General features: G+C 41.9%; 1 protein-coding gene across 1 annotated transcript; it reads left to right on the top strand.

Annotated features, from left to right (window-relative positions):
- Positions 1–3749: 3749 nt before the first annotated feature.
- On the top strand, positions 3750–8972 carry LOC308133962 (transcriptional repressor scratch 1-like; the record flags this gene model as incomplete). Its single annotated transcript, XM_080501534.1, has 2 exons — positions 3750–3864; positions 8245–8972. The coding sequence occupies 2 exons, from the start codon at positions 3750–3752 to the stop codon at positions 8970–8972; spliced, it is 843 nt and encodes a 280-aa protein (XP_080357660.1).
- Between the last annotated feature and the right edge of the window lie 13261 nt (positions 8973–22233).

Raw genomic sequence — 22233 nt, 5'->3', positions numbered from 1 at the left:
GTTTCTTCAACCCTGATATGACTTAAATGACTGTATTGATGATTTGATTTCAGAAAATGTAAAACGAAAGACTGTTACTGGCCATTTAGCATAAATAACCTCAACTTTCAATCTCTGAGAGTTACTCCATATTACTAATATTAAAGCTCATATTACACATGTGATCATGTTAATGAATATTATCTGTGATCGCATGTGTAATATGAGCTTTGTAATAGGGTATAAATCTGGGCATAAATCTCTATTTCTTTGCCTCTTGGTAGTTTTTTTTTTTTAATTGTCTAAATATATGCAAAAGCAACCATGCCAAATCCTGTACAAGAGGATAAAAACCAAACAGTTGATTCGAATCAAATAAATAATGCGTTGCCAAAAATCTGATGGGCCAAGTAAAAAACATAAGCTTGATTTAGTGTCTTGACATCATTTTAGGGAAGGAATTTTCTCAGGAGCTTTCCTGACAGAATGAAAACTTCTTCTCTCCTCCCCAAAATAACGCGAGGAGCTGTTAGAGAGGTGTGAGGATGACACCATCCAGTGAACACCTAGAGCCTTCTACTTTTGGCTGATATTTACACTCAAGTGCGCTGCAGTGAAATATTGTCACTTTTATCTTTGGAAATGACTCTCACGTCCTCAGTCTGCCGGTGACACGGGGAACAGCTCGCTGTCACTGCCGGTACGTCAGTTTTTTGAAAATCCACTTAGAGTCATTCGGAACATGTGAGATGTAAATAAAGGAGAAAAAAACAAATCCATCTTTGGATCTTTGGGAAATTCTGTTTGAACACATGGAATCAGTTTACATTTCTCTGTGTGTGTGTGTGTGTGTGTGTGTGTGTGTGTGTGTGTGTGTGTGTGTGTGTGTGTGTGTGTGTCTTTTTGTATGTGGAGTGTGAAGCTTGTGTGTATGAGTGCATGTTTATTTGTGTCCTGCGTGTGTGTGTGTGAGAGTGTGTGAGTGTACCCACATGGCCTCTAATGATGATGAAATATGTTGTTAATATTGTAGGTTATTTCAGTCGACTGACAGTTGTTGTAGAGGTGGTTGTGTACTGTGTGTGTGTGTGTGTGTGTGTGTGTGTGTGTGTGTGTGTGTGTGTGCATGTTAAGCCAGTTGTGTGTGTTTAATTGGACCACCCTGAGCCAGTCTCCAGGTGACGGAACTCATCTGCTCTTCCCCTGATTAAGGACAACAGATGGACTCATCGCAACACACACGCACATACACACACGCACGCACGCACGCACGCACGCACGCACGCACACACACACACACACACACACACACACACACACACACACACACACACACACACACAAGTCAAAAGCAACGGACACACTTATTGTGTTGATCACATGACCTGCAATCAGAAAAAACATGTCAGACACTGACTTATACTTGAACCTTTACATCCTCATTGACGTGTGCCTCTGGAACTCCATGCATCAAGCTCAAATGACACTAACACCTCTGTTGTTTGGCTCCGTATCGTTATCGGCCTTCTCCATCACCACTAAAAATGAGTTCCTCCCTCTTTAACTCATCCTCAAGCTACCGCTTCAACTTCACGTCTTCGATGTTCGTCTATATCTGTCAGACTGACAAAGATCATCCGTGTATTTATAGGAATAGAAGAATATATCATCAGCAAAGCTGACAATTAAAAACTGGAAGAAGAAGAACTAGTTTCAATCCTCATCAAAAGTTGTAAACCAATATTTCTGGGTGTAGATTTGATGTCTGCAGACAACAAACTGTTGTTCTGGACTAAACCACCATTCATTCATTCATTCATTCATTTATTCACTTACACTTCAGTTTGCGTAAAAGTTTCCATGATCAACATGTTTGATTTCATGCTGGATGCCGTCCTGATGCAGACTGAGTTGAGCTTCAGTGGGTATAAAACTTATGAATTTCAAGTTGTAAACTCATTGCCCAGACTTCCGGGCCGTCCTCAAATCTTGTTTTTACATCTAATAAAACATGACGTTTTTTTCTTTTATAAAGCACAGTGATGAATTCTCACAAAACATTTTTGCCAACTTTGAAGTCATACCAATGTGATGTGCAGTCTATTAGACTGAGGGACGAACGTGGACTCAGAGGAAATAACAAAAAAGAAGGTCAAACTGAAGATGATTCAATAATCTATCAGATTATCTTTGTTAGTATTACATAACATGGACATCTTGCAGTAAAACTCGTCCGTGAACCCGGTGTGACCCTGGAGCACATATTACTCTACCTTCATATTAATCTGGTAGTCACAGTAAAACACTCCATTTGGTCTACACCCATTTGCCTTTGGGGCCACATTAATGATAATTACCAGGCTCTCAGCATGCTAGTTAATATCCCCCCATAAAATTCATGTCATCGGGAAAAAGCAAAGACAGAATATGCTTTGGAGGAAGAGGAGGAGGAAGACGGGGGTGTGGACTCCCAAAAATCGTGCACAATGGGACAATATTTAAAATTCATGTAACACACTGCGATAGCTGAATCAAATCGATGAGTGCTAGAAAAAAAAAACACTCACACACACAAAACAATAATTTCCATTCTTATCTCTACAAAACATGGCGTCTCACTTCACACACACACACACACACACACACACACACACACACACACACACACACACACACACACACACACACACACACACACACACACACACACACACTAAAAATGAAGAGAAAGGGGGGAAAGCATGGGGAAGGAGAATGAAAGACAGAGAAAGAAAGAGAAAGAGGGGGTGATAACAGCTTCAATAAATCATCCGGGCCAGTCGCCGCTCCCCGGGGATGTGGGATGGATTAAATTAAGCACTCCTTCTACCCATGTGTCTATCCATCCTTCCATTCTCTCACCCACTCTCTCTCTCTCTCTCTGTCTCTCTCTCTCTCTCTCTCATATAAAAGCCAACAGCTGATCGCGAGACGCCACACTCACGGGAACAGCTCGCGGAGGCTGCAGGCTGCAGAAAGAGAGGAGGGAACAGAGAGAGAGAGAGAGAGGGAGAGAGAGAGAGAGAGAGAGAGAGAGAGAGAGAGAGAGAGAGAGAGAGAGGGAGGGGGGATCTGATAGAGAAAGAGGGGACGCTGTTGATCCATCAGTCCGCGGAGGAGTTATATTGTTATTTTCTACGGACCTCAGCTTCACTAACGGGACTAAAAAGGACTATTTTTTGCTGCCAAAAAGGGAAGGACAAAACCTCCGACATATATATTGTTTTTCTTTTCTGAAAACCTTCCAAAATCCTCCTTTCATTTTTTTTCTCCCCTCTTAATTTCTTCGCATCCCTCCCTCCCTCCTCCTCCTCCTCCTCCTCTTCCTCCTCCGGAGAAGAGGCCCGCGCTCTGCGGGGAGTCTCGCGACGCCCCCCCCCCCCGCCCCTCAGGAGGGAGCTGTCCGGTGCTGAAGTTGCATTTCTCCTCTTCCGTGTGCTCGAGAGGACTAACGCGGGCAGACAGAGGACAGGCAGCCGGCCAGGCTGGAGCTCGGAGCCGGGAGAGAATCAAAGAAACCTGGAATCAATCTTAAGACAGTCCCGAGTCACCACGCTGGCCAAGCCGTCGGACATCGGCTGTGTTTGCGAGTGTGTGTTGCTGTGTTTGTGAGCGTGTGTGTGTGTGTGTGTGTGTGTGTGTGTGTGTGTGTGTGTGTGTGTGTGTGTGTGTGTGTGTGTGTGTGTGTGTGCGTGTGCGTGTGTTTGTGTGTGTGTCGGCGTCTCACCACCATGCCAAGGTCTTTCCTGGTGAAAAAGGTGAAACTCGATGATTTCTCCACCGCGGCGGATCTGGAGAACGCCTACCGGCACAGGACAGACCTCAGCCTGCGGCTGCATGACAAAGGTAGGTCAGCCTACCCACACAGCCAGGCACTAACAGGTGTCTCACAAACAAATCGATCCCACTGAGGAGGAGGAGGAGGAGGAGGAAGAGGAGGAGGAGGAGGAGGATGACGAGCTGCTTCTCACACAAGGCTTGCATGTATGAAAACGAGCAGGCAGATTTACCTGTTGTGCCCTGAAGGGATTCCCTTTCTGTGGATTGTTGCTGTATAAAATTCAACATGTGAACTCACAGTGCGTCAACAGCGAGCATGACCTGATTCAACTGTTGCTTTTTTTTTTTTTTTCTTCTTCCCTCCCTCACGTGGCATCGCCCAGTATAAATATCCTGCAAGATTTCCATCCGGAATCCAGCTTTCTACACCCGAAACTTAGAAATTGGGTGCATATGAGTATAAACTCGGATCGCAAGGCAAGATAATATAATTATGACCTTCATCACAGATAATAGAAGCTTGAAACCAGTGATCAGACACAATCGCATGAGGCTGTAAGAGCTGTGTGTGCACTTCAGAGGACTACAGGAGCGCAGACTGGCGCCGAAATCGTCAATGTGGATCACTAATACACTCCACGGAGCGTCATTCCAGACTTTACTTACCGGATAAATCAGGCTTGATTTAAGGGGCTGTCTGAGTTGACTGAAGCGCAAAGGTCATTTGTGAAATCAACGAAATCAAGCGCGTCCCACGTTCCATCGGCTGTCGCTTCTGTCCTGGACGGGGACTTTCCCCTCTCCAAGCATGACGAGTTGGGTTTAAAAGACATGCATTTTGCTGACTTGCACTTGGTTTTCTGGGGCGACAAATCTCAGTGGAAGTTAGGTGTGTTCACGTGGATGTGCTTTTGCAGAGCAGAACAAGTCTTTACCCCCCCTCCCATACATTTCAAATGTTGAAATAGCATACATAGTTTCACTGTGACCTTTTTTAAACTGTGCAATATCCAGCAGCACAAATTCACGTGGAAAAAAAAGATGTAAAAAAACCCCCCAACACATCCACACCCGTCCCCTGTAGTGTTTGTTCTTATTGCATATAAAATGAGCTGCACAAGTGTGATCATTTGTCTTTGCGCGCCGGTTCGTTCTGCGGCTCCTGTCCAGGTGTGCTTGTCCCATTTTTTGCAGAGCTGGCAAAAAAAATCTGGCATGATGGTTTCTCGTCTGGATCTTTTTTTTTTTTAAATGTATACAACCACGTTTTCTTTGTGCGAGGACACTGGCTGCCACATGGTTGCATTATTGTCCCATATAATATATATATATATATATATATATATATATATATATATATATATATATATATATATATATATATATATATATATATATATATATATATATATATATATATATCAGTTGCTGTTCTATTATCATTAAAGCCCACTTTAGGCACATTAATGGTAATCTTGAAAAGACAGTATGAGTCATGCTGGTGTGTGCGTGTGTGTGTGTGTGTGTGTGTGTGTGGTCCTCTGAACAACCTGTAACTGCGTGCGTCACATTTTACAGGGAGAGAAAGCCAGAGCGTTTCTTTCTTTCTTCCTCCTGCTATGTGTGGATGAAGCCCACTGCATTGCTTCCTCCCCAGTGTCACTGACAGGCTGCTGCGCACTAACATGTGTATCCAGTGCGCGGTCCACGCCTGCGATTCTCCGCACGTAAAGCGAGGGGGGAAAAAAAAAAAAAAAAAAAGGGCTGTCAGTTGGGTATTTATAATGTGGAGGTTAACAAGCCTTGCTCGGTCTGACACGCGATCTGCCGCCTCAGCAGCCCGTCCCGACCACCTTTTGTCTCCAGCACCCAACATGTGAAGTTAACAGCTTCATGTGGCTCCAATGCGCGCTGTTGCGCGCTGCAACATTCAGTGCGCCGCGTTACCGACAACTTTCTGCTTGGACTCGCCGGCTTTTTTTTTTTTTTTTTTTTTTTTTTTGGAAAAATTGATGTCCCACCCGTGTGCCGTGCGCGCAACGTGTTCAGATGCTGGAAGTTCTAAAGTGGCTGCGTAAGCAGACGTGTGTGTGTCATATGGCGCTTGTTGCTTTTGCACTTCATTGATACACACAACAAAGAGTAGATGACAGTGTAAACAAAGGAAATCCTTCATTTTCTAGCCATATTTCATGCCTTCAATCGCGCAATCATAATCACAAGCTTTTATTTTTAACTTCCATGGTAATATTTTAAAACTCAAAAGTGAAAAAAATAGCCTTAAAACATTTCAAATCCTCTCCATCATGTGCTTTTTGAAGTATTTAAATATGCATAGTGATCAGGGCAATGAAAATATCACTTCTTCAGCAAGATGGACATTAGATATGAATGAAGTGTGTGCAGACATGTACTGTTATTACCTAGCACATGTTGCCAATTGGTTCTAGGTGACGTAAATCACTGTGCAAAATTGCATCATAACTGTATTATCAAAAGGGAAATAAAACTCAAACTAAAGAGTAAATTGTTCAAGGAGTGCATGTGAATGCACCCAATAAACACTATGTGATAATTGACAATGACAACATTTCTTGCTTTGCATCACTGGAGATACTTAGGATCTTGTTGGATAGCTCAGCAAACTGTGTTAAAGAAGCAGATTGTGAAGGAAAAAAAATGGGACCAAACTAATCGATGTTGGCTGCAGAAAAAGAAGAAATTTCTTCCACAACATCAAACAAAACATTTTCTCTCACACTAGTTACTTAGGTTGTCTCTACTCATCAGAGAATCTGAAGGGATTCATGTCGATTCACAAATCATTTAGTCTGTGAATGAAATCTAAATATCTATGTTTTATGCTTATTCTAGATGTCACAAACAGTATACACTGTTAAACTGCATTCATCTTGAATGTACCTCTTTATGCACACACATGGCGAGGAAAACCTGATGGTATCAACAGTGTTGTCTGTATCGCTTTAGAAAGGGTTACGGTCATTGCATTGAGCATGATTTCATTGACCATCTGATCTGTGTGACAATGCTGAAGGAGAGAGAAAAAAAAAAAAGCTCCCTTCACTGCACTGGCTGAGCCGGTGCAGCAGGCCTGCTGTCACAGTGCCATCGACCTGCCCTGCACTGCACTGCACTGGATCTGTCCGTGGTGCTGATGCTCATTTTCGCACGCTAAATCAGCTTTCTCGAGTTCAGGGTCGGCCGGTGCGCATTCATCTCCTGCAGGAAGAAGTGTTTTAACCGCAGCCTTTCAGGACTGAGAGGAAATATATATTGCTGAATTATCTTCAGCACTGCAGACTGACCACAGGTGTGTAACGGGGGAGACAGATGCTCAGATTTTCACATCTGTTCTCAACTTGTTAAAAAACAGCCACAGTGCTGTCTCACTGGCTGAGAGTCGACCCCACATGTTGCCGAGTATACGGGGGGAACTTACTGGAATACGTTTGCTGCAGTATTCCGACAGTACAGACACTGAAGGACAGCAGCTGTCACTGTAGTGTGTGTTTTTCCATACCTGATAAGTAGCAGCTCATTAAAATGACTGCGATGAAAACCTGACACCTGTTACAAAGCTTCTAAATACAAGATAGTGCACATAACCACAGATGATCTTGTGGTTTCGATCTTTTAGTAGTACATGTAAATTAGTTTGCCGAGGATTAGATCTTACTGGAGCCTTATGTTTCACCTTCTTTGTTGCCATCTGTGGTTTTATGTTCTTTTAGTTTTTAAAGAAAGAAAATAATTTGTTTGCCTAACACATACTGTACAGCACCGCCTGTCACTTAGTGGAGGGCTTAACGTTGTTTATACATAAAACAATACGGCAGCAAGCTGAAAATAAGTCACTGGTTGAATGAATTAGATATCTGGAATATTTATGTCGGCCAATTGTCGCCTCGTGTGTATTATGCACAAAACTGAATGCACTCAAGTGCAGTGCTGATGCAGACAAAACACCATGCAGCTGTGAAAGCCCAGCTGTAGCGCAGCATAAGAGAGTTGATTGTTTCAGTCAATAAGTACTTTCAACGCCACTCATTCATTCAGCTTATTGCTGGTCAACACTGCATCGCTTTACAAAAATGGGCTGTTTCTCATTTCTGTGGCAAATGACGGTAATTCAAACTCATGTGCTTCTCGCCCGTTTCTCATTGTCCTCTCGCACAAACCTGTGCAGTAATGAATGCGCATCACATTTCCTGAGGTATATGGACGATGGATCTTCCTCCGATGGGAGGGAGTGTTTGTTACTATGCTGCATGATGGTGTTAATCCATTCACTTTATTTTCTTGACTACCTATCAACTTCTGTTCCTCTCTGACTCCCCAGGCTGAAAAAAAACCACACTTCTCACAGCTTCTCCTTTAGTTTTTCAAGCTAATGCTGTCCTTGTCTTGTCTTTTCTCTTACGTCAGCTGCTTACATCAGTGACTACATCAGCCCGGTGGTGTACGATGGCGAGAGCGACAGTGGCATCAAGGTGCCCTCGCCAGATCCCCTCTACGACGGCATCCACAGCGACTACGGAGCTCCGGACTCCGAGTCTCCGGACAGCCCCGGCTCGGAGATCACGGACGGCTACATCAACGGGGACGCGGCAGTGAGCGAGGGCTACACGGTCGACGCCTTCTTCATCACGGACGGCCGCTCGCGGAGGAAAGCTCTGAGCAGCCCCAGGACCATCCAGAGGCACACCTGCAACGAGTGCGGCAAAACCTACGCCACGTCTTCCAACCTGAGCCGGCACAAACAGACACACCGCTCGCTGGACAGCAAGCTGGCCAAGAAATGTCCGACCTGCGGGAAGGTGTACGTGTCCATGCCCGCCATGGCCATGCACCTACTCACCCACGACCTCAAGCACAAGTGCGACGTGTGCGGCAAGGCGTTCAGTCGGCCCTGGCTTTTGCAGGGCCACATGCGCTCGCACACGGGGGAGAAGCCGTTTGGGTGCGCTCACTGTGGGAAGGCCTTCGCCGACCGCTCGAACCTGCGCGCTCACATGCAGACCCACTCGGCCTTCAAGCACTTCAAGTGTAAACGCTGCGACAAGACCTTCGCGCTCAAAAGTTACCTGAACAAGCACTACGAGTCCGCCTGCTTCAAAGGCCCTTTCTCTCCGCTCAGCCCTCTCGATGCATGACCCCCCCCCCCCCCCACCCCCCCCCACCCGCTGAGACGAAGCAACAGGTGAAACTGCAGACATAAATTACAGTTATCCCCCACAAACTGAACTGCAGACACAAACAATATATTTTTTGGTCAGAGAATGACCTTGCTTTCCCTCCGCACCCTTTCTCACTACCCTGCCTCCCTCCTTCGACCTCGCCTCCCTCGGAGCCTATTCGTAACGATGAATATGATGAAGATAGCACAATTTTTCTCCTTGAGATTTGCCCACTTAAGGATTTAACTGATCGACGCATGCACTTCCTCAAAAACTGTTCACCTCCTCTTCCTCTGTCCGTTCAGGACAGAGACATTATTACTAACTTGGCTTCCTCCTGGCATCTAGATACTGTACGCCGTCGCGCTATTGAGGACTTTGATGATGAAGATGACCACAAAGACAATAGTAAGCCTATAGCTCCTAGTTTCTTCCCTGCACTGACATGCAGTGAAATCACTTTTTTTTTTTCATTCTGATTTTGTTTATTGGGGGAATAATAGTAGTAATAATAATAGTAGTAATAATGATTATAATAATAATAATAATAATGCTCTGCTGCACCAAGTGACCATATTCTCTCCACTACTGAGGTAAAAAAAAACCAATTTATTTATTTATTTATTGGTTTTTCTCCCTTTTTAAAAAATGTGTTATATGTTTTTACTTAAGTGTTTGTTGCACTTTAATTTATTATAATTTTTTTTTTTAATGTATGTAGGATATTTGCCAACCTCTTTTTACCACTACAGGCCAAAGCATATGTCACTTTTTTGAGTAATATTGTTTTCTTATTATGTTGATTATCTTTTTTTTTTTTTTTTAATGATTATTAACGTTATTGCATGCAAAAAAAACAAACAATAATAATATGAATAATGAAACCTATGCCAACATCATAAAAAGCTTATGATTTTTGCCAAAATCCTATAGATAAAACCTGAGGGCAATATTTTTTCTCTTGGAGCCTCCATAGGACTCTTTAAAAGCAATAATCACCTAATGCATGGTATTTTATGATGAAGTTATGAAGTATTACCTACTACTGTATAGCAGTTTAAAAATCAGGTATGTTTTACTTCACCTATAGTCATAAACAGAAAAAGAATACTAATATTACAGACATCAGGGAACATGCCAATGTAGTGTTAGAGTGACAAAAAGAAAAGTCCTGTCTTTCCTCTCTTGTTATGCACTGCCTGCCTCTTAGTGAGTAGAACTAATGTAGGATGTAGACTAGAGAGGCTGGGATCAGCTGCCTGCTGGGTGTGAGGCCTATTGTATTATAACTAGCGACAGATCTGTGCTGGATTAAATCCGGCAGATAAATAAACCTGTTATTAAGAACCAGAAGAGGCCTCACTTTGGATTAAGCCTTTCAGAATTGTTACTCAGACTGGATCATTGTCCATTCACTAAAACTCCGTGGTTTATTTGAAGGAAACGAGACGTAAAAGTCGTACTTAAAAGTGTTTAAAACATATTTTCTACATCATGCAGCCGACTATTGGGACAACAGAGACCTTTAAGTGGCCCTGAGGCACCCTTCTCCTGCGTTTATTCTGATTTGAACAAACGGGATAAACTGGCTATACATTGGACATCTTTGCAATCAGATGTGTGCGACCCCAAAAAAGAGAGGTCGCATACACAAGTTATTCTTGACCCACAGTGCACTTCCAACAGAAAAACCTGGGGGAAGTTTGATGCATTGTTGAAGCGGTACTGAGGTCAGCTTTAACTGCAATCCATTATTCAACTACCCTTAAGGTGCACTTCCCAACCATAAAGCATGCATTCCTGAGCCACAGAAAAAAGCATGCACTTTAGCTGCAAGGTCTGATTGCAGCTTAACCGTTACGGCCCCACGCCGTACGTATGTAAAAGCGAGTCCTGATTATTCTGCAGTAGGCCCCATTCATCCACACGTGGCCAACCATAGGCTCACTCTTAAGAGTGATACACCTTCCGACAGGCTAACTCTAATCAACCCAGACCCCCATAGATGATTTAACCTTCAATCTCGGTGGTCAATACCGGTGACGCTGAACCCAGTTCTCTGCAGCTCAGAAAACCCTTTTCCTACAGATTCATGGAGCTTCCCAGGAGACAGACCGACAGCGCGCAGACGAACACTAAATTTAAGTGATTATTTATGTCTTTCTGTCACGCCACAAAACGTATGTCCACATCGTAACACAGTGTAGAAACACATGTCCACGCATGTGTGCACAGAGTGCCTGCCGGTGAGCCATTTCGGAGCAGACACAATCTGCACCTTGAGCCAAGCCATTACGACGGAAAAAGAAATAAAGGTTTAATATTCAGATGTGAATCTTTGACAAAGGGAATTTTGATAATTGCAGTGCTTCCTCAGGCATGAGATTACTCAATTAGAGATGGGGTTGACTGATATCCAACACCACTTTGTAGTTCTGAGGACAAAAGGACAGCACAGTTTATGTGGTCTTTTTAACCTGAAGTACATCACATCGCAGTGAGAAATTCTGGATCTGTTGTTTTGCTGCACTATAAGACGATGCCATCTTTATGTCTGTTACAAAGACGCTTTTATGGTCAGGGGGGGGGGGGGGTTGGGGGGGGGGGGTGTAGCTCAGAAGTCCTTGACAAGAAAGCATTTTGTTGTGAGTGAGGAAATCTGTATGTGAGTCAGCAAATTGCAAGTCTTATCTTCATCCTTGATGTATGAACCAGATTTGGGCTGCGAGTACTTCAATTGTATCAGACGATTAGTCATAGAGCTTCAACTTGTTAGGGCTTACATCTTTCTGTTTGTCTTTTTTTTTAATCTGTGATTGTAACCCTTTGGCCAAAATCCAAGCTTTACATTAAAAAAAGGAGGCAAATCCTCAAATTAAGTGTTTAAACACATACTGCACACAAAGTTACACAACTGCACACATATTTGTATAGTAAGGAGATTGTTTATGCAAAAAGATCAAAGGTATTACCTTCATAATTCGTAATGTGTCTTCAAGGCATTGATCTCTTGAGGAGGTATAAATAGCTATCAGATGCAACACAGCAATTTCTAGAGACTTGGTTCCACATGCTGCGATGCCTCTAACTCTTGTTTACCTATCATAAATTGTATGATTAATGTATTAAACCTTTGACTGCAACTTTGTACTGCAGTCTGAGTATCTTAGGGGCGTTTGGCGAAATATGCTGTTTGGCTGTTGAAGTGGTTTTTGAAGCAGAGCAGATTAGTGGCGAGTCTGTTTGTCTGCGTCTGTCTCTGGGCGAGCTCCAGGTCTGGCCTCTTTAAGCACTTCCATTCTAAGTCATCTCCACCTTAAAGAAAGTAGCACAATGAAACTAACTAGAATTCAGGTAGAGAATAATTAAAAACCTTGTACTAGCTTGACCTCTCTTCTTTTTTGTATTTCCAAGTTAAAGAATGATGATAACCTTAAAAAAAAAAAAAAGAAAAAGAAAAAAAATCATTTATTGCAAGGAGGGTTTGTTAAGAATCCTTTGGATTGAGACATTTTTACTGCTGTATAGCGATATCTGACACACCTTATCTCGGGAGGTTGGGCTCTCTGTTGCAGAGTGACGATCTCCTGGGTTTTTTTTGAGCCAGTATTCAGACAATGTAAGCACAATGAACACAAAGCATTTTGTGGCACTTCATAATAAAGAATAATCTTAACCAAGGTAATTTCCTGCAGTTGTGTGTGTTGTCTAAAGAAACGGGTCTTCTGTTTTCGTATCTCATATTTCTGCTGTTTGAGATAATATAAGTGGCTTTTGCACCTTGCACTCTGCCTGTTCTTCCATTTTGTCTTGAAACATTTATTTTTTTTAAATGTTGTTGTCTGACCAAAGCAAGCTCCACTCAGTACAATACAGTAACACAGAGTGTCACTTAGCTGGTTATCACTTGACGAACTGTTATATGTTATTTTAATTACAAGGACGCGACACAGAAAACAGGAACAGTAAAGCGACGCTAAACTTATTGGCGAGTTGTGTTTTTACACACTTTAGACTTTTTGACCTCATCATTTCACTTCTACTTAAGAAGCCTTAAAGCCAATTTATGCCCGGATGATGAATTTACCTTTTAAGTTGAAGCACTCGGCTCATTTACATAGAATAACACTTGTTCTGAACCGCAGCCCAAACTTCATATTGGTTCGGTCAACACTGTGTGTTTGAAGAGGGCCTGAACAAGCATTAGCGCCTGTTAGCATTGTTTAAGTTGGACGTGCTTGGATGATATTAGAACATTAAACAGCGGTTAAGAGGGGTGATGCTTAAAGCCTCTGAAAGCTTCATCTTGAGTTAGTCTCCCTCTGTAACCATAATTATGAATCAATCCAAGCTCAGGTTGAAAAAAAAAAAAATCATCTGAGGTGTTTGGCTTTCAGCTGAGTGTATTAGCCTTATCGAGAAGGAAAAGCTCACTGTAATGTTATTATATCTTTAACAGCTTGGGGGGTGGGGGGGGGGGAGTTAATCATTCTGCATTTCAAACAGCAGTTATAACAATTACATCATATTGCATTTAATCTATGATACTTTAAATTAGAAGATTCTCATCTCACTTCACTGCCTCCAGTGAGACAATGAGACAAACGTAAGACCTGTCGCAAGTTCACAATGTGTGTTAATACCAAACAACAGAATCTTGAACATATGAGAAGAGTGAATTTTCATATTAATTTTTATAGGCACCTTGTTGAAATAGTGAGAGTTCTCACCTTAATTTTAAGAGTCACACAACGACCAAGTAAACTAAATGTGAAAAGATAAAACCCACTGACAGCAAAATTTCAACCGAGAGCCTCGAAGGTTACAAGAATTTGACAAATCTTTGTGAAGAGAACTTGATTTATTACTAGTATAATGTTGTATATTTACTGTTTTGTTTCTTGTTGTTTCCTCAGCAATGTTTTCTTTCAATCAATGTTGTATATAGTACTGTGCAGAAGTCTTTGGTATGTCTGAAAGAAATGTCACAATAACATGCGGATTCCATATTGGTTTGCTGGTTGTTCAGCAAGTTCAATTGGTCCCAGAGTGAATCTGCAGCTGAGTGTGATGCTCCCGTCCAAACTGTCAGTGTCACTACAGAATTAGAAGCACTGTAACTAATAGTACGGCCCAGAGGAAGTCCTGATATCGCATGAAGAATCTAAGACACAACCACAAACGATCTGTGTTTATTTCTGAACGGTGACTTAAACAACCTTCAAGAACAAAATGCGGTCACACTCGATACCGATTCCTCTTCGGTTTGTTTACACTGCATCGCTTTAGGTGACATTAAAAAAAAAGGAAGAAAAAAAACTTTGACCTTTACAGAGGAAAGCCTGAGCTCATACGGGACGCTCTTCATTCCTGAGTGAAGTAACAGTTCAGCCTCGCTGGGAGCGAGCACAGATGATCCAAATCTATTGTTGCTATGCCAACACCTGTTGTATCACAAAGCAATAAACTATCTACAGTATCTTTAATAGCAAACAGCTGAGAAGCCGGTACAGAGACACGGGTAGTATCCTGCAGCTTTATGAAATACGACGTTTTTGCCAATCTTAAACCAAATATTGGCTCCACAGCTGACAGAAAAGTGACTGCCCACGCCGGTGAATCACCGTCTCCTTCTCCGTCTTCCAACTTCTCCATTTGTCATCGTTCTGTTTTCCTCTCTCATGTCTTTACTCCTTTTCACGGCTTTTCCTCTCGCCTCACTCTTACGTGCTTCCTCTTTCCTCTCAGCCTCCTGCCCTCCTTCCTTCTCTCTTTCCTCCCTCTCCTCCACCCATTTCTTCTTCCAACCACCTCCTCTCTCTCTCTCTCTCTCTCTCTCTCTCTCTCTCTCTCTCTCTCTCTTTCTCTCTCTCTCCTGTCGAGTCAAACCAGGCCATCAGGCCTTTGAGGACCTGAAAGTCATTTAACTCCTGGTAGATAATACGTCTTAGAATATAGCTCCTCTCAGATAATAAGCTTTATCACTTGATTGCTCTGCACGCTCCCTACTGTCTTTAGATTCATGTCCAGGGACCTACTGGGGCGAATCACACTATTTCCTTCCTGGCAAGTCAAATTAACACACACACACACACACACACACACACATGCATGTGTGTGTGTGTGTCTGTATGCCACTATTGCAGAAGTGCTGAGAGTGCAAAATAAAATCAAAAGGTTAGTTTTTATACATGTCCGATTGGGGAGGAGAGTTAAGGTTCATGTTTCTGATTGTGACATTAACTTCTCTTTATTCGACCTCATAATCCAAATCGACTTTGATAACCCCAGATGAAACCTGTCCTCTGCTCCCTGCACTCTTTTTGTTTGACTCCTTCCTCGTTTACCTCTCCTCCACGCGTCCTCTGCACCCGCATAGCTTCTCTATTATCCCTTTCCTTCAATGTGCTGAGTTTATAATTGTGTTTGATCATCATTCTGTTACTACATAATGCCTGAGGTGAGATGTAAGATAGTACAAATATATATATATATTTACTGTGCTTTTTTTCTGAACTTTTGGTTTTTACTTTGAGCACTAAACCACATATATCTCAACTTTCCACTCTCTGACTCCATAAAACTGGCTTGTTACTTGTTTTAACCTCTTTGGGTGAAAAGTTAATGTAAGAGACGTAACAACGCAGACACGGAAAGTTAACTATGAGTGAGAAAGAAGCTATCAATTCCAGTGAATGTACAGTTCATTTAAAAGGAATGGCAGTTTACAGCTCGTAACTTTTAGATTGACTTTATTATGTTTCACTTAGGACATTTAATATTACATTTTAAAATTATAGCCATAGTGAGTCACTTACAGATCGGCCAGGCTACTTCTCCATTTAGAAAATGAGATAAATCCATGCAGAATAACATCGTTTTACAACCAATAGTTCTGTTGTGTTTGTGTGCATCCCACGACCAGACATCTCTTACTTTTACTACTAAAACAGTTAACTCAGTAATTCTACTTTTATTTGTTTATTAGACAAATAAAATCTGTGCTTCTGCTTGAGTAAAACATGTCTCCACATTACAGCAGTATTAAGATGTTAAACAAGGCAAAAAAAAAAAACAAATCCCAAAACCCTTAAATGATAAATGATAGTTACTCTTTGTACCTTATAAAGGAAACTGCAATTCAAAATGTCTTTTACGGCACTTTAAGTTGAAGAATTTGGCTGCTGGGTTTATTTTGCTTCATAGAAATAAAAAGCTGTATGGGAATATTTTTCTGTACAAATTGAGCAGAAAGATGATTCTCTCAAAACGCAAAGAGCTGAAGAGAAGTTAAAACAACAGTGAGGAAACTAAGTATGCTGCCTCAGCAAAATATTGTTTTATAGGTTTTTTTGCTGACTTGCACGGGCGTACAAAGAAATATAATAGTATGTAATTGAGGGCAAACTAAACACACGCAGTTTAATAAGTTACCCAATCCAGTAAATCATTGTTAAAGAGAGGGCAACTCTAAAACTGAAACAAAGAGGTCTCTCCCAGACATAATGTTCCTCACTCAGCAGGGTCACATCAGTTATCAGAGGGCAAAGGCGTTTAATAAGAGGAGAGGAAGTGAAACCTCAGTTTCTTCGTTGCGCGATCAGCTGTGGGAAATGTTTTGCAGGTTGAGAAAGCAGAAATTTAATGAGCACATCACTCATCCCTCCCCTTCCCTTATCTCTCGTTGTGTCTCCTCTCATTCATGTCACTCCCCGTATACCCCGCCGCTGTTATATTAGGCAGCGCAGTAATAAGTTCAGCTTCCTCTGGGTTCTGTGATGTCATCTGTTGAAACCGGCATCATTATGAGGCTTTATGAACTACGCAGTGCCACGCTGTGCTGGGACAACACGTGCTAATTTCGACGCCGCTTTGAGTGAGGAAAAAAAAAAAATGTTTACTCAGAAGTGTGTCTTTTCGTCATGTTTCTAAAGTTTGGTGACTTTGAAATAAGTTGGATTTCACATTTATTTCTTTGGTGGTTTCTGTGTTTTTGTTAAATATCAAATTTGAAAAATCGAAGCACTTGTGACATCACAGAAACATTTAATTTGTTGCTCTGGCGTGTGTAAATCTACAGTGTATAAGGTTGGGGGGAAAAAAAGAAACATTCCTCAGAGTTCATTTTCAAAATCACATGTTCATGTATCAGTGATTTTCAAATGTTAATATTGGGAAATGTCTTTAATAGCATTTAATCCATGTTTAAAGAGAACTTTAAAAATCTCACTGAGCCAAAGGCAAGGCAAGTTTATATGTAAAGCACTGTTTGCAGACAAGGCCATTCAAAGTGCTTCACAAACAAAGAAATACATAGGATTTTTTATTTATAGAAATAAAACAAGATAATGAGAAAATAAAAGTGCATTTAATAGACAAAAAGCAATTGAAACAAAAGAATAGTTTAGAATTTTAAGTAAAAAATTACAACAACTACAAGAATTAGAATGGTGTTGTGAGCATTCAGCCCTGATTTAAATAAACCGACAGTAGTAGATCTCAGGTGTTCAGTAAGTCGGTAACTTAAATGCTGATTCACTTTTTTTGGTTTTGGTTCTGGGAACACACAGTAGAATTATATTACAATCATATTTGTGTGAGATCAGACTTTGGAGTCATCACAGAAGCTGAACTTTACACATAGATGAGGAAAATAATAATAATAGTATCAAAAGTTCGGACTAAAGCACAAACTGTAGCTTTTAAACATGTGGGAGGATGTAACCTTCTTCGAGAGATCGTGGACCTTGACTCCCCAGCCTCCCCAACTCTCACTCATGCTTTATCTCACACTGAGCAGTAATGTTAGTGAGATTAGCAAATTACCCAGTAAACCAGCATGCTTTAAGCGGTCATATTATGCAAAATGGTTGTCCAATGATAATATGCGCCCCCATAATATTCAAATGGGGGAAAACCAAAGAAAAGCTGGATTTCTGGCAATGTTTTAGGACCAACAAGACCTGTGTGAAATTGTTGAAAAGCTTTATAATATGACCCTTTTAAAGTTTGTTCTGTCTTGAATTTCAAAATTGTCAAACACAACATATCGTTTCCAAAAACTAATACAATCACAAAGATGGGCAATATCACACTATATTGATTCAATCTCATGCAGAAATACCCCCCACCCCCCACCCCCACCAACACACACCCCACACCCACTCCAGATGAGCATGATGTTGCGATGCTGAAAGCAAAGCGGTGTAGGACAGGGCTGTGAATGTTCTCACCACATCGTGGTCTATTTGTAGAAATGGCAGCTGTCATCAGAAGCATCAACAGGCTGAGGACAAGTGCTGTTCACAACTCGGGTAGGTAGAGGTGTGGAATCAAGTGGAGCTGTGCTGAGCTAGAGCAGCAGAGAAATGGTGGATTTACTTGAGCTCGTCTTCATCTTAGGTTCTAAATGTAATATCACGGGGTGATTAATAAGCTCATGTATTAAATATGCATGGTGTGAAGACAAATGTATTAAGTTAGAAGGTATTGATGTCTACCTCAGCAAGATGATTTAATTCTCTTGTTTTGATTGATCTATGTCTCTTTTCCTCACACACACACTGCTATAAACAGAAACTTTTATGCTTCCCAGACAGAAAACATGTATTGTATTCCAGTGACGCGGGTTAGAAATAGCGAAGCAGCTGAAACGGTGAAAGAGCCTCCATCTCTGAATAAAACACATTGAAAAGGAACCACACACGCCACATCTCACCTTAAAAATAGCAGCCACATATCTCGCTCGTATGGCGACAGGCCCCACATAGTATATATCTGTTAACTGTCTTTTACTCAGTAACAGGTTGGGGCCATGACGGCTGCTGACAAGATGAAGGCAGTGAAATATGCTATAGAGATGTGCAAGAGTGCACAGTTCTCTAATTGGATGTGCACAAATATGTGTAGTTGGTGCGTGTTCATCATATTTTGGCTAAAGGCGATGTGGCTCACCTATTGCTGAATATTTACTGCCTCTACATGAGCGCTTTAAGAGATGCTGCAGCCCCCCCCCCCACCACCCAAAAAAACAAAAAATAAAACAAAATAAATAACTAGGCTGGAAAACAAACTCACAAAATTGGTCGAAAGGGCGTCACAGAAATGATTCCATCGCTCTCTGATGAGCTATTTTGGTGGCAGTCATGCAGACAAAATAGGATGGAACAAAAAAACTACAAACAAAAAACAAATCTCAAGTTAGACAAAAGGTCCGAACGCGGTCGTCATAACTTATGTCGCTGCTGGAGCTCCTAATTTGAAAAAGTTGCGTGGTGCACTGCAGGCAACAGATCTGATGCGTCAGCAGCAGCGGCGCCGCTCACGCTTACAGTGACAGGAGACGTTGATACACTTTATTTATTGTTTAGAGGCCTGTTGTAAAATCCCCTTCACTCAGTTACAGATAACTATAAACCAAAACTTTATAGTCTCTGATGAGACATACATCCAGAGTGACTGAATTAATGCCTTCTATTGCACCAATCATTCAGCGGTGCATTTCAACAACAAGCCACTGAAGGCAGATTTGTAGTGTTCTTTTGTTTTTTGTTTTTTTGTTTTCAACCCTCAAGCAGAGCAATAACACTGCTGTTATATAAACTTAAAACACGCCTGTTACTTTGCACTGTGTAAACCCATACAAGGCGTGATTAATATAAATAACAGACTATTGAAATGTTTTGTCGTTCTCAATATGGGGAAAATGGGGCAAACTGCACCTCAAAGGTGTTATTCAGAGTGACCTCTAGTGGCCATAACGGCCATGACAGAAGCAATGTAGAGAAGTTGGAGAATTGAATGTAAAGAGCAAGACGTCTTGAGGTACAGATTGACATTAAGACTCGGAGAAATAAAGGGTGTGAAAATAAAATGTTGTAGTTTTGATGTTGGGCCACTAGTGGACGCTGCTGGTTGTTTATGAAATGTCATTTCAACGGGGCCTTTGTTCTTCTGGACGTTTTCTGGCCTTTGTTCTTCTGGATATTTGTTTTCCAAATGACAATTATGTTGATTGTTTAAAAACATCAAAATAGAAATAAAAGTCACAAATTTAAACAAAAATGTTGATATTTTTCTCAACCTTTGACCATGACTGAAACCATAAAGTTGAATGGTAAACATTAGATCTCATAGGCACTACTTATTCATTCTGAGTTTGTACTGCTGGAGCTTAAAAAATGTTTTTTTTTTTATGTTGTTTCCAAGACAATCATATTGAACTATATCCTGATTCTATTGTAGATTCTCTGTAAAGCAGCTACTTGTTGGATTTGGCCGACAAGGCTCTGCTCTATGGGAGAGGTCTCGAAGAGCTCAAGCAAGAGAGGAATTTTCTGTTAGGCGTAAACTTCGGAGAAGTCTCCAATACCATGAGCTTATCGGGCACATGAGGACGAGGCTGAAGCCGTGGAGGGAAGCAGCTGCTGGAATCCAGCAGCACGAAACTGCAGGCGGGAAGGACACTGCATCGCGTTTCTACCGGCCAAGTATGAAGCATGAATCGAAACAACTGGAGCCAATACAAGGACGTGATGCTTCATGATGAAGTGCAAAAATGCACAATATAAAGTTGAGCACACATGAACACGCACACACACACACGCACACGCAGACACACACACACACACACACACACACACACACACTCAGAAATGAACTGAAATTATTCATCACGTCGTTCAAAAATTTATAGGCATCTTTATTTTACTTGGACAGTGGGTGAGAGCATGGGCCTGCCTTGGAGCTCTGTAGTTAAACAAATATTCCCTCAGTGAGAGAGAGAACTAGAGAGAGAGAGAGAGAGAGAGAGAGAGAGAGAGGGTGGGAGGAAATAAAAGGAAGAAAAGGAAATGAGACAGACAGAGAAAGAGAACACTTAGGGAGCTGAGTAGAAATAGAGAGAGAGTGGGCAAGAGAAGGGGAGGGAGACACAGAGGGAGGAGGGGGGGGGTGGTGGAGGGATAGAGGTAGCTTAGGGAGGAGAGGAGGGAGACTTGACCCAGATTGGGAGCCTAACAGCAGCAGCAGCCGCTGAGTGAGCCGGTGAATGTTTAATAGCGGCAACCACTTGCATGCCAACACACACACACACACACACACACACACACACACACACACACACACACACACACACACACACACACACACACACACACACACACACACACACACACACACACACACACACACACACACACACACACACACTGTTGACTAGGACTCTTGTTGCTGGAGTTAAGCTCAGGCCTGTTGAATGACTCTATGTATGCAGAGTAAGAAGAAAAAAATGATACCGGCGACTCGGGCTGCGAGGGGAGTCCATTTTATGTTGTGCATCAGCACAACTGCACCCACAGTCAACATTTAAATCCTAAATCCAGCATTACAGTGTTTACATATATTACTATGCATCCGCCCTGAATAGCTGCCCTCTCATATTCAGCCGAAAACCCGAACCAGACCTGCATAAAATTGCAGCTTCTGCTCTCTAATGCCTTCACAAATACCAGAGGACGTAAACTTTACAAGACAACTGTACACTGTAAAGAGGAGGGTGGCGGGGTGGGCGGGTGCTGTTTACTGAGCAAACCCCCTGATGAGCCAGTTAACGGTTCCTTCACTCTACATTTCAGCCTTTATGTCTGACCTGCAGCAGCACTGTTTAATCTTGCATTAATACTGCATTAGTGTTGCAGCAGCCACTGCAGCCCATTCTGTTAATAAGCCGCTCACTTCAACAGGCAAGAGACAAACTTAAATATTTGCTTATGTTTACAGCACTTCCTGCAACAGCGATGAGGATGAACTTATCAAAGCGTGAAATTAGACTTGACATGATTGTACTTAAGCAATGTGCCGTTATTACAATGTTCTCCGCTGGAGAGGAGCTCTTCAAACATCACACTATAGGTGGGAGATAGAGATCAAATTGTTTGTTGTGCTACAGGCAATTTTATACAAAATAGTTTAGAGACCAATTAAATAAACAGATGTGTGTTCCGACTAATTCACTGACGCAAATAATAAACATCTATCATCACAAGGATGCAAAAAAGTCTTTAAACTCTTTTCAGCGCTACATAACCTTCTTCACTCATCACACGAGCTCGTCGACAGTCTTGAAATAAGAATAGCAAATTTAAAACTTTTGACTGATGTCGCCAAAGGTGGGAGAGGTGATCGGGGATGTCAAACATCATGAGCCAACATTAGATCACAAGAGACTCCGATCCGG

This window comes from Blennius ocellaris, assembly GCF_963422515.1.
Source record: "Blennius ocellaris genome assembly, chromosome: 8".
Taxonomy (NCBI): domain Eukaryota; kingdom Metazoa; phylum Chordata; class Actinopteri; order Blenniiformes; family Blenniidae; genus Blennius; species Blennius ocellaris.
Note: the sequence above shows the minus strand (reverse complement) of the source record. Positions and strands in the feature narration are given on the sequence as shown.